This window comes from Hippoglossus hippoglossus, chromosome 12, assembly GCF_009819705.1.
Source record: "Hippoglossus hippoglossus isolate fHipHip1 chromosome 12, fHipHip1.pri, whole genome shotgun sequence".
Taxonomy (NCBI): Eukaryota; Metazoa; Chordata; class Actinopteri; order Pleuronectiformes; family Pleuronectidae; genus Hippoglossus; species Hippoglossus hippoglossus.
Genome location: NC_047162.1, coordinates 9,899,783 through 9,912,706, shown reverse-complemented (window position 1 = coordinate 9,912,706; position 12,924 = coordinate 9,899,783). Strand labels below are relative to the sequence as shown.

The following is a 12,924-nucleotide window of genomic DNA, read 5'->3' as shown; positions in this document are numbered from 1 at the left end:
GATTTAAAAAACTCCCTCATAAAGTGGAAGAAACCTCTGGCAGAACCAGACTCACTGTGGGCGGCCGTCTGCCTCGACCGGTTGGCAGGTCATCAACATGCCCACTCACTGGCGGTAAATCCTGCGGAGGATCTCTTGCTGTGTTCCCATATCAGCTCATCCGAACACTATCCAAACTATTTAATCGGGAGCGTTCAGAAGTTCTCCCTCGGACCTTTTGCATTCACACATACAGCCCCTCCGGAGAATGTTTGGAGTTTCCGTTCAGTGAATGTCTGAAAGCAGCATAAGAATTGTCAATCATCATGAATCCATGTTTGTATAATTAAAATGAAAGACGGTTTAAAGGCCAAACAGTGTTTGTATGTCTAGGGAGACAGAGGCAAGAGAAAGAGCAGGGTCGGAGAGAAAGATGATAAAAAAAAAATACCTCTGTGTTTACTGCCGCTAGTCCGACGTTTGCTCTCCATGTTCTGCATCAAAGATTTTCCTTCTGTAAACGCCTCGCTAATAAACCAAGGACACTGTGTTTACTGATATACTTTAGTCTTCAAATCAATTTCTCAACAAGTCTGTCATCAAAAACAACTTAATTGATTTGTATGTTTGTTTGTCCTCCCCCCGCAATGTTTGCAGCTTTTTCACTTGAAAAAGAGCGACAGGCATCGAGCGACAGAGCAATGAGTATCTAATTCATCACTCTCCGCACGACTTGCCTACAGGGCCAGTTTAATTTATTTTCACTTCACCACTTTGAAAACTGTTGGCTCAGGCTATTCTAACATATTCATAAATCTTCCGAGATAGGCTCATGGCTCTTCCAAGATGGGCTCTTGAGGAAACCGGGGGGGGGGGAAGGGAGAGAAAAGCATGTGGTGGGGATAGAAGGAAGCAAATTAGTTTGCTTTTGTTTTGATGCTTAATTATGACAGCCATATTGGAGGTGATTGGGTCCTTGCAAGGTAATGGCTTGTTGGGGTTCCAGGGCCTTTCAGCTTCCGTTGGCCCAGTCACTGCACTGCATGTGACTAATTTGCTGTTTTCACTACAAATTACACACATGCTAATTCAGTCTTCTGCCTAATACACAAAAAGCCCCTTTCATTTTCTATTTAACAAAAATACCACCAAGTCAAATAAAGTGATCAATGATAAATACTAGCAGATGGCTGGACTTTAGGATTTGAAAATAATATAAAAACAAATGGACTTTCTCCCAACAACCTGAAACATACCGTGTAATAAGATTTTAAGTAAACAATTAAAACCCTGACAATTTCCCTGCCACACGCTAATTCCCTCTTTCCTTTAATTGTCACGCCTTAATAATAGATTTTTTTTTACTTCTGGGTCCCGGGGGAGGCAGAGGGTGAGAATCCAGCCAAAACCAATATCATCAGGTTTCTCGGCTTTAGCCTGGAGAGTGGACAAACAAAATAAAGAACAAATTAATGTGGGGGAACCTAAGTGTATTTAAATCCCAAATTGCAGTGAAGCTAAATAGTGCCGATTGGTTCAGAATAAACAAAACGGGATTGTCTTCCGTTCCGATTGGAGAGTTTCAGATTCATGCGTTTCGCTGCGGATGCACTGTTTGTCTTTGCCGCAGCTGATAATTTAAGACACAAAAGAGGTCGATTTTTATCATGTTCAGTTTCATCAGCGTGTGCGAGGGCTGCTCTGTTATTTATTTGGGCTGACAGCTTTAAGATCAATGGGTTCCTCTTGCATGTCCACCAGTATAGTTCTCTGCTAATGACACGTTCCGATGCTCATCTGTGCCGGAGTCCTAGTAGCTGCGAGTGAAACGGTGCGTGTAGCATGCTACACATGCCAAAAAAATGTAAAACTGAAACCTCCAGAGTCACATTAAGTTGGAGCAAAAGGAAAGTTTAATAGATCAAAGCTCTCGCTAAGTCATGCATGAAATCTGATGTGAAAAAAATGGTTCCAGTGCCATCTTTAATTCTGATGATTGTTGGGGGGAAAAAAGAGGGGGAAAATGGAGGAAGCACAAAGTGTTGGTTAATTTGCCAAACATTTTTACAAAGCAGGACTGTGGGCGAGCGGAGGACTGAGTTTGGACTGATAGGTAGCTCCCTTGATGTCAGATTCCACTGCAGCACTCTAAAGTAAATCTAAGTGAAAACAGAGGGAATATCCAGGGAGTGTCATATCCGCATTGTGTTATCTGGAGCTCACAGCCCCACCAGCGCACAAAGAGCAGACCACAGGGGTGAGAAGCAGAGAGAGAGAGAGAGAGAAAAAGAAATCCCTTTTTGAAAATGTCTCTTATTTTGGAAAGAAGTGTTTGACCACAACTAAATTCAGTCGTCGTACTTCTTTTCTTCCGCCAGTAGTTTCAACCAGAATGCTGTCTCAGGCTGTTTCCGAACCTAATCTCACCAAAACCAAGCTGTGAAAATGTTTGGTTACCAGCCTGTCCTCAATTCCTTCTATTTATTTTCCACCAAAGTTACATGCAGGCCTCGAGGTAGATAAAGTGCTGAGGTTCGGAATGAAAAAGTAAATAAAAGAGGGAGAGAAAAAGGCATGATTAAAAGTTTAATTAGAATATAATGAAACAGAGTGGGTTCGCTATTACTGCATCCTTGTTTAACTCACATGGTGCTGCATACTAATATGATCCCCTCTTCTTTTAATTCATAAGTAATTTAAATGGCTGGTCTAGATTAAGGTTTTTACGAGTTTCAAAAGGTGGCGGGGGTGTAGCAGCATTATATATTAAGGGATTTTGTTAAATATTTGGCAACTGGTCAAAGAAAATCAGACTTTATACGTGAGGAGTCCAAAATACGGATCATGATTAAGATATAGACTGAGTGACATCTTAATTTAGGAAAGAGACAATGATAAATAGCACGATGGATGGATGAGTGGATAGCTAGATGGTTGGGCGGATGGATAGATGAATGGACAGATAGATGGACCAATCGATGGGAGGATGAATGGAAGGATGGATGAATGGATAGATGGATGGATGGGTGGGTGGATGGATGGTCAGATGGACGAATGAATGGGTGGATGGATGGATGGATAGATGGATGGGTAGACGGATGGATGGATGAAGGGATGGGTGGGTGGATGGATGGTCAGATGGATGGACAGATAGATAGATGACAGACAGACACTTAAATATATAAAACATCCAAAAAGTTTCCAATATAATAAGGATATTGATATTAATAATAATATATTTTGCAAAACTGAAATTCCAACTTCTCCACACAAATAGAAAAGAAGACGTGCAGGAAACTATACGCTATTCTGCAACTGCATCGTCTAAAAATAGAATTGTACATTTGTTCGCAGTCTTCTCGTTCCCTTTCTGGTGGTGGTTTCGACACCTCGCCTCAAAAACACTTTCCCACCCAAAACTCAGTGGGAGAAAAATACATGTTTACATTGGAGCCTAAGGAGCCGCCAAAAAAAGGAGTATTCAGGAAATGTCCCAAACATTTTCTCTTTCTGTTGCTGATGACACGGCTCACTGTATTTGACTACTCTCACTCAGCCTGTGTTAGGTGGCCTGTTGTGTTGCATCGCCACCGGCTAATGTTTTGTTAACCGGTGAATATTTGAGTCTGGATTCACACAATAGCTCAAGCTCTCCTTCAGTTTTTCAGTTTGAAATCACGTTGAAAAAAAAGCTTCAGACTCAAAGCATTTATCTCCTTGCTTTATTTCCCCCTGCTGATACATTTTGGAGTAGAATCTTTCTTTGCAAATTTGTCCAAAACATGTTTGTTTCCATCTTACAGAAAGAATCTGAACAGAAATAGATTTTTGTATTCAGCTGAGATTCGTTCTTGTTATTTAAATCCACAATAAAGTGACTACATCAGAGTTAAAAGAGCAGCTTTACCCTCCCTCTTCTAGACATTACCTCACTTTTCTCCCAGCTCTTGATTGATTGATTTCAACAAATTGGATATAATGAGTCGACTGAGCTCTGCGGAGTCATGCAACACAAGTTCATTGTTAATTTTGTTAATTTTTTTTATTAGAATTACTTTGCCATACCTGCACGTTTTCAAATAAATCATACCCATAAGGAGAGATCAAACAAAACACAGATAAATCTACTGTGGTCATCTGAAGACAGGTCAGTGGAATTTAAGCAGTTTGAGGTAAATCTATACCAAAATAAAAATGATGATAAATGAGGTTTAACAAGATTTGTCCAATGAATATTTCATTACGCAAAATTCAATATCAACTAAAATGTAGCAGGAGGATGCCGTCTATGTTCCATGGTGCCTCCATGTTATTGTGACCGTCCACCCTGGCCAGCTGTGACTCCTCCCCACAGTTTAAATGCCAAAACTTTAGCATTCTAGCTAATTGTCTGGTAAAAGGTCAACAGGCGTTTGAAATTGAGACACACGCCGGGTGTTCATTAGATGTGCTGAGAGCTGCTGGTGCTTATTAGAGCGGTCCTGGGCTCGGCACATGCCTTCCTTCCTCTGGGAGACAGCCTGTGAAGTACATTTGTGTGGTGGGCAGTCAAAGAAGACAATTCTGTCAAAGCTGTTATTTTTTTGCGGGCCTCGACTGTGAAGTCCAGTCAAGATTTACAGTTAATCTGTCAGGTAACATGAAAGGTGATCAAGCTTCTTTGGGAACGACTGAGAGGTTCGCATGTTGTTCCAAATGGCTCAACCATTAACTTGCAATTTTCTACACATGCAATTTTTCAAAGTGCAGTCAGATAAAAGGGGGGGGTAACATCCATACACACGCTGCTCAGCCGGTGCTTTAAACCTGATCTTCTGTTGAGTGTGTGTGTTTTTCTAATTTGTCTAAATCTATTTCTATTCCGAGCACTTCGTCGGCTTAATTGGATCCACAGCCGAATAGAGGAGGCATTTGAAGCTTGGGACCCTTTGGTTCCAGGAATTTAAGTGTGGCAGCACACACTAGTGCTAATGTTGCAGTATCCATAACACACATAGAAGTGGTGTGGGATTAGGGGGGGGGGGGGGGGGGGGGGGCTATCATCGTATACATAATCAGTTGAGTTGTTGGGGGTTGTTTGGGGCCTGGCGTCACACATGTGGACAATCACATCACATATATCTTATGTCTTTAACGGCAGTGTTCTTTCCCTCCATTATAACCTGATAATCTGGTTCTGGAGTGATATCACCAATATACAAGTGGCAATGAAATGAACAAAATTTAAGTGGCTCATTCATCTTCTCATTCAAACAGAAAGACTACTCGCCGCTGAATTGTTGTCGTCAGATACTCGCCCCTTCTGCATTGCATTACATTACTTTTCATTTAGCTGACACCTTTATCCAAAGCGACTTACAGTAAGTGCATTCAACCATGAGGGTACAAACCCAGAACAACAAGAATCAAGAAAGTACATTTTTTGTGTCTCCATAGCAACCACCTTGTATGCCCTAGCAATCCCACAGAGTGTCACAGCAACAACTTAACAACAACCTCATGACACCCTACAGCCTGAAAGTACATGTCAACACTCTAGCAGCCACTTAGCACCCACCAGGCAACACTCTACCAACTAACGAAACATCCCTCATGCATTTTGTGTGTAAAACAAGCAGATATCGGAATTACATAAGGAAACATATTAGTTTCATTAAATCCTTCAGAATCATTTACACGAACAACCCACCAGTGTTACATGACTAAACACTGCATGTCATTTGGAAATTTGAAAAGTTGTTGAGACCTCCTCTGTGTCTCTCTGTCATCTGATTGTTGTTGTCGACACAGAGGAAAAAAATGCTCCATGGACAAAACCCTGTCCAACTTAACGTAAGTGCAAGTAATTAAAAAAAAACAAAAAGCATTAATCACATCGACATGGGACCAGAGCCTGAATTAAAAAAGACCCAGGTGAATTAAAAAAGTTTAACCCTATGCCAATTGTATGTGCCTAAGAGACCAATACATTATAAATGCACATGGCGGGTTTGATCTGAGAGGAAGATACCATATGTGTCACCAAAATAATTCGAACTGTTATGCTTGCACTTGAGTTCAGGACAAGAGTGAAAACTGTAGGCTACATTAAATGACTGGATCTCATCAAAAATACATGTGAGCGGCGCAGACTCTAAACGCTCTCCGCTGACTACATGCCGCTGCATGGGCCGTGTGAAGCGACATCACTTTGAAGAGCAAGTGTGACTGTCGAAGAAGTTACACCATCGGCCGTCTTTCTAATTAGAGGCAGAAACCATAATTGTTTTTAAAGGATCACATTTTGAGGAGAACTCCCAACATCTCCCTCCAGCCAGCGCGCGCACACACACACACACACACACACACACACACACACACACACACACACACACACACACACACACACACACACACACACACACACACACACACACACACACACACACACACACACACACACACACACACACACAAATATAACTCAGCCTATAATATAAAAACTCTAAGTCGGGGAACCAATCACAAAAGGCTTTTCCATTCCATTGGAGTCGTTATCAAGCCAAAAGAAAGAATCGCTCCCAGACCTGTCATCTATCAGTCAGGTGACAGAGCAGTCTTCAAAGCACAAGGCCAATACATTTGGAGCATGACAATAAAGCTTTCCCAAAACCTATAGAGTCCTTTGAGTAAGTGGCAGCGGAGGACTTAAAAGTGTTTCTTTGACAAACCGAGTAATGATCCCGTCAGCGAAGGAGAGGGAGAAGGGAGTAGTTGGGGATTGGATTGAAAGTATGCCTCTGTGATTCTCAAACCGCTTTTAATAACCTGCGTAAACTCCTATAAATCAAAGAAACCAACGACTCCGCTCAAACACTTGACCACGGTTACACTGTCTTTCATCATTCTTTTCCCACTGGGAGGCTGTCACCGCAAGCAATTCCTTCTCTTAGGCTAATTATTACTTGTGTCAATATTCAAGACGGAACTATTTTCTCGCTTAAAAGGACATCGCCGCTAATGGGTAAAAGTTGCTATTTGAATCCATTGATGTGTGATATGTGAGTGAAGTGCTTGTACAATCATTTTAGAGGTGAAAAAAAAGTGACTTATTAGATGTTGAATTCTTGAGATACAGAATGATGGAACACAAATATGTCAGACTTTGAATCTATTGCTTATTTGACTATTGATAAGTACAACAATACATACAAAATGTGTTTTTCTAATTATCTATATAACACATTGCACTCAGTGTCATCTGTAAAAAAAGTTTGCACAAATCATAAACCTGATTTGAATTCAGGCTCATCCTTGATCAAAGCTTTGAAAAACGTCGTAGGACAATCATGTCGGAACATGAGCAGACATCTATAACCTCAGAGAATCGCATCACAATCCCTCGAGGGGATCTGTAAGCAGATCCATCCCAGTCCCAGCCCCAATTAAAAAATGCACTGACATTCAATTTCTGAGAAGGCACAAACCGTTTCCCCCCCCCGGTTCCACTTTTATAAGCAGAACGCCTTTGATTCTAGAGGCCAAAATGGAGTTCGACCCCGCTGGCCGGTTATGTCGAACATCACGGGGCGGCTCTATGGGAAATATTGACGGGGCTGGGTGTGTTTACCTTGCAGATGAAGCTTGCTCTCAGGGCTCTGCAGCAGGATTGAGCTCACCGAGTCCAGATTGTCGTAGCTGCTGCATCCCAGTGGCCCCGTCCGTGTCTCCGTCACCTGCGAGAGAATTAGGAAACAAATGAGAGCCGAGCTAATGCACTTATGGCGTGTGTGTTATGTGCGCAGGAACTTTATATGCTTGCTGTAGTGAACATCCTTTTTTCCGTATTCTTTTCTGATGTATTCCTTTTGTGAGGCTTTTACATCAGACAACATAAAACAATGGGTATCACAAAACCAGCCATTAACAAAGTCAAATGTTAACATGTATTCATTTCAGCTCTCATGAGCTAATTGCATGAGATTGTACATTTCACAGCATGGGGCCAACAGACATTCTGCAGTAAGACAAGGCATCAAGATAAAAATATAGTCTTTTTTTTGTTCATAATGCGTGAGTGGATTGAGTCAGTGCTCGATTCAAGGATTTATTTGAATTGTAAGGAATACCTGAAGGACAAACATTATTTTTCATTAACCATGTCCTTTTTCCAAACAAAAGCTCTGAGGCCGTGGCAGCAGTTCCTGTTGCCAACCCAAGACCACAGTCAAAATAAATATCGATGCTATTCAGCTGTGACGAGACTGCTTTCAAATATCCAGCCTCCGCAGTTTATGACAAAGTAAAAGTAAAATCTCTCCTGCTCATTAAGTTCTTCAAGCTGCTCTTATGAGTACTGTTATACAATCCCAGATACTCAACAAAGAAAAGATGCAGCTCATCAAAAACCTCAAGTGTTTCTTTGTTGAGTACCAAAATAAAATGGCAGTCCTATTAATGGAACATGGCAGGCTATGAAGAGTGTTAAAAAGATTTGCAGTCATGGCAGAGTTACTTTTTTCACTCTTAACAGCTGGATACTGACATGTTAGCGTTCACTTGGAGTTGTGTTACCGGCCACCTGGGCGTCTGCTCAGTCTATATGCAATGTGTTGGGTCTAATTCCTGAGCACTGTATCTGATCCTTAAGCAGCTAAATGCCTCATTATGTTCATCAGCTAGTCGCTAACTTTGTCCATCTGCCGCGCAGAGCAGACAGCGTGCAGTGGTTTCATCAGTTACAGGAAATTCTAATGATCGGAGAGCTGAGAGCGAACAAACACTAAGGAAACCAAAGGGAGGTTGATAATTACTCTCCCGTATAAAGAAGAAGTCTCAAAAGTCATTCTTGTAAGCAGCTACTTCTGACCTCTGCTTATGTTTTATTTCCACGCGTGTGGCCAAGGTCCTCTTACTTTAACGAAGTAACAAAACCACGATTTTTCAACACACCTGACCAAGCATTGTCACAACTTAGCATGGTTCTTTAGATGCTGTGATTGAACTGTTTATCTTTTGTATATCTCTTACAGCAGTACAAGATAAGAGAGCAGGGTTAAATGAATTATATAGATGTTTAGAATGGAGGACTTGACATTTTCTGTGGATTTGTAACGACAACCAATTTTGATCCATTGTTGGAAAAAAACAATATCGATTGATATTGATTTTAGCTGCTTTAAAATGAAAGAGTGAAATTTCCCAGAAGACTGTGTTGTGTGGTACTAACTAACTAACTAACTAACTAACGTGTGACTCTGCAGAATATGGTTAAACAAACATTCCTGAGCCCTGTGTGGTGGAATTGCCTTCACTTTAATTTGATTAGAAGCCTTGGTTGCAGTTGGAGGGAGTTCCAAGCGGATCCACAGTGTTGGGATCGGGGCCAATTCAAACACGATTAATCAGTTTCCACTGCAGAATCGTGCTCTGTGTGCGTCAACTGGTAAAAAAGCACTCGTTCACGTTCTGTCAAAACGCCAGTTGTGGTGAAGCTACTCGGGTTTGATATTTATTAAAATTTTCTGAAGACTTAATTGAGGTCTCGGGGAAAGGCGTCACATCTGTAGTCACACTGAACCTGACAAGACATCACCTTGATGTATAAACAACAAAAAAAACAATCTGCCTGTAAGATGTCACCACGGATGGTCTTAGTAATGAATGCATTCTGCACTAGTGTGTGTTTGTGCCTATGATTGATAGTACGATACTGTTTTTCCTGTCTTTAATGTTGCCACAGCACCAGATGGTGAGCTGACAAGCAAGAAATTAGACAGATGTATATCTTACCCTTGGCATCAGGCTGTTGATGGAGAAAATGGAAAATAAGGGGAGACAGAGAGGGGCAGCCTCTGTAGATATATACAATCTTAGTATTCAGTGGATTTAGTGCTGAATAAATCTTAACATGTATCACGTTAGGACACATGACAGACAGGCCAGTGCTGTAAAAATCATAGCTGGATGTGTCACTATCACTGTTCAGGGAAATGAGGATATGCAGCACTGAATATAAGTGGCATTTAATCTCAGGGTGGTACATCAGCATTATCTGCACATATTACAGTCCCATTGGAGTAGTATTCTTAATGTGAATGTGTTAAACACCAAACTACTTAAAGCTGCAGTAGCTTACATATTTCCATTGCTATTGAGCAACAACTCCAGACAAGCCACGCAGCATAATCTAAATCAAGTAATCTGAGAGAAAACTAGATTTCTGCATTTTCGCTATGCTCAATTTCCAGAGTTGGAGAAATCTGGCCTGTTATGGGAGACTTTCACCTATCACAGGGCAGTTCAGAGAGCGGGCGATCCTATTGGATGGAGAGGTCACTATATTCCAGCATTGGTAACACACTACCTAAACTGTAAAGCAGCTTAATCGCTGGTTACTATAGAGACTGATAATACAATCTAAATGATATGGTATAAAACATTACAGATACCAACTTAGTAAAGTTTATAGTGGAATTACATTTTTTAAGCAATTGTTTTTACATGGAACATATAAGCCAAATGAAACCGACTATTAGTTTGTTAAAAACCTGTTTCTAACAACTACTTGACTGTGTTGGACAGATAAATAGTTTACGAGAGACTAGCGATCATCCCGTTGCATTTTTCATCCAACTGATCCAGAGTTCCCGAGCCTGTTTCGTGTTTAATTTCCTTCCAGCCAAGCAGCGGACTTTGAAAGGCACTTCATGGCCTTGCATAGAGTCCATATGCAGATTGATTACTGAGCCAGACATGCCTATCACACTCTGCCATCTTGATGGCTGCTGACAGTGCACTTTTTCCTCCCCTTTTTTGTTGTGCTTATCTCTGAATGAATTACTTCCCTCGAAGGGTTGTGTTGCATGATCCATGGTGACTGAGCAAAGTGAATATCTGTCCTCTGTCGCCTGCGGACATCTTCCCAGGTGGCAAAGCGAGCGAAAACAACGTGCTAGCTCAGCCCTATTTACATCAGTAGTCACACACGCAAAACACATAATGGTTGTGCATGTACATAAGTGTCGCGGGCCACAGCCAGGTTAACCTACAGTATGTTTTTCTCCGAGAATTATTTTTCCAAATTGGGCGCCGACATACCCAGCTTTATGGATTAGAGGGCGACCCTTGTAATCTGAATGACCTTAGTAGAGCAGCACGCAGCACTCGTTAGGCCGTCTCTTTTCTTTCTCTGCAGCCCACACCATGCGGCGGCTGTGGACCAGATTATGAAAATGGAGTATAACGTAATAAAAATACAAGGAGCAATCAAAGGACTGAAGTGGGCCAAAGGGGATTAAGAGGATTTAGATTATTAAGCAGAACACAACAGTGGAATCCCACTGGACCAAGACTGTATCACAGCCCTCAGTCAGAAACCACAGTTCTGGAACATCCTCCCTAATTGTCATCTGCCATCAAGAAAATCATCTAACCAAGTAAATAAGAGATGATTCACATGAGATCTAAAGAACCAAATGTACACGCTCTATTCCCCAAGCCCCAAATGTCAGAAAACTGAGTTCCTCCAGTCTGTGCAAAACTTCAAAATGCTAAATTCATCGTGGTGACATACAAACAAAGAATGCAGCTGCAGTACATCATGTGTTTGTGTAGGCAAATGTGGGGGTACTGGATGCATGTGTGTGTTTGTACGTCGAGACTCAATTATATTGTTTGCCATTTTTTTCATGCCAAAACCAATCCTACATGAGCTCATGTCTCATCATGTACATGCATCATCAGTAGAAAACTCCGCCAGCAAAAGCATGACCTTGAGCATATTCTACACTATTCTTTTCCATGTGGAAATATATGATATGTAACAATTCTTCATACAAATGTCTTGTAAAAGCCTTTGTTGTATATTTTGTTTACTTGTGTACTTATATTATGCCAAAAATCATTTCCAACAATGTTCAAACCCAGAACAATGCACAAGTTTATTCAAGGTAACGGGACGTTTTATTTTATTCTCAATTTAACTGCGTCATATCCACTTCACTAGCGTTCTCTGCTGCAACTTCTGGAGCAAATGACGTATGATGACGTAAAAGCACACTGTTAGTTGTTTTTTTCCTTCCACTGTTCTTTTTTGTCACTCGTAATGGATCATAATTACTGATTGCTATTTCCTGCACATTCTGTCACCAAAGCTCTCCCAGTAGATCCTAAGGGAACACAGGGACCCAAGAAACTTAAGGGGCAAGACAAATTCTGGTGAAGAGAACAACTCCCATGATCCCACACTGCTTCACGATGTCATCAAACTAAGTCTTCTGTTGTTTTAATTGAGAGATTGATGGAGGCCGAACTAACATATCGTACGTTTAAGTCAAATGCCATGCACTCTTAACAGTGAAAAAGAAATGTTCGCAGCCTGTATTCAGCAACAACAAGCTGAACCATACACTGTACATACACATACATTCACTTGTGTGGGTGACTAATAAAAACAGGTGGCATTAAGATTCCTGGAGCTTCACAATTTATAGCACAAAGAGAACATTGAGCAATGACTGCATAGGCCAGCAATGCAGGTCATTCTTACACAAAGACAAAGCAAAACAAACTTAACTCCATAGAGCTTTGTGAAATATCCTGGATAACTGCAGGCTTCTTAGAACTTTGATTGCAATTTAAATGTCATATAACTTCCTCATGCTAAATTAGAGTGATTGAGAATTAGGTCATTTTCTATCAAATAGGTTTCTTTTATTCATTATTTTCCATCTGTGGACAAATGAGGAAATATTTCATCATTTACATGTCATGCTTTGAAAAGACGGCATGTGGGTTGAGCCCAGATGGTTTTATCTGTCTCCCCATGTATTGATTAAAACTGCAGTAAACGGATATATTCCTCTTATTTGCACTGTATAACTCAGAATGTATGGAATGAAAAAAAGACAATCTCTACAGACCTAATTAGTATTAGCCGTATATAAGTAGCACAGTCCTGTGAGG

At 41.0% G+C, this 12,924-nt stretch overlaps 1 protein-coding gene across 1 annotated transcript in view; it reads right to left on the bottom strand.

Moving 5' to 3' along the window:
- The window catches only part of brinp1 (bone morphogenetic protein/retinoic acid inducible neural-specific 1), a 112,795-nt gene that overhangs the window by 25,526 nt on the left and 74,345 nt on the right, over positions 1-12,924 (bottom strand). The window contains exon 5 of the mRNA XM_034603165.1: positions 7,589-7,694. Coding sequence (XP_034459056.1) covers positions 7,589-7,694 — 106 coding nt within the window. The remainder of the gene's footprint in view (positions 1-7,588; positions 7,695-12,924) is intronic.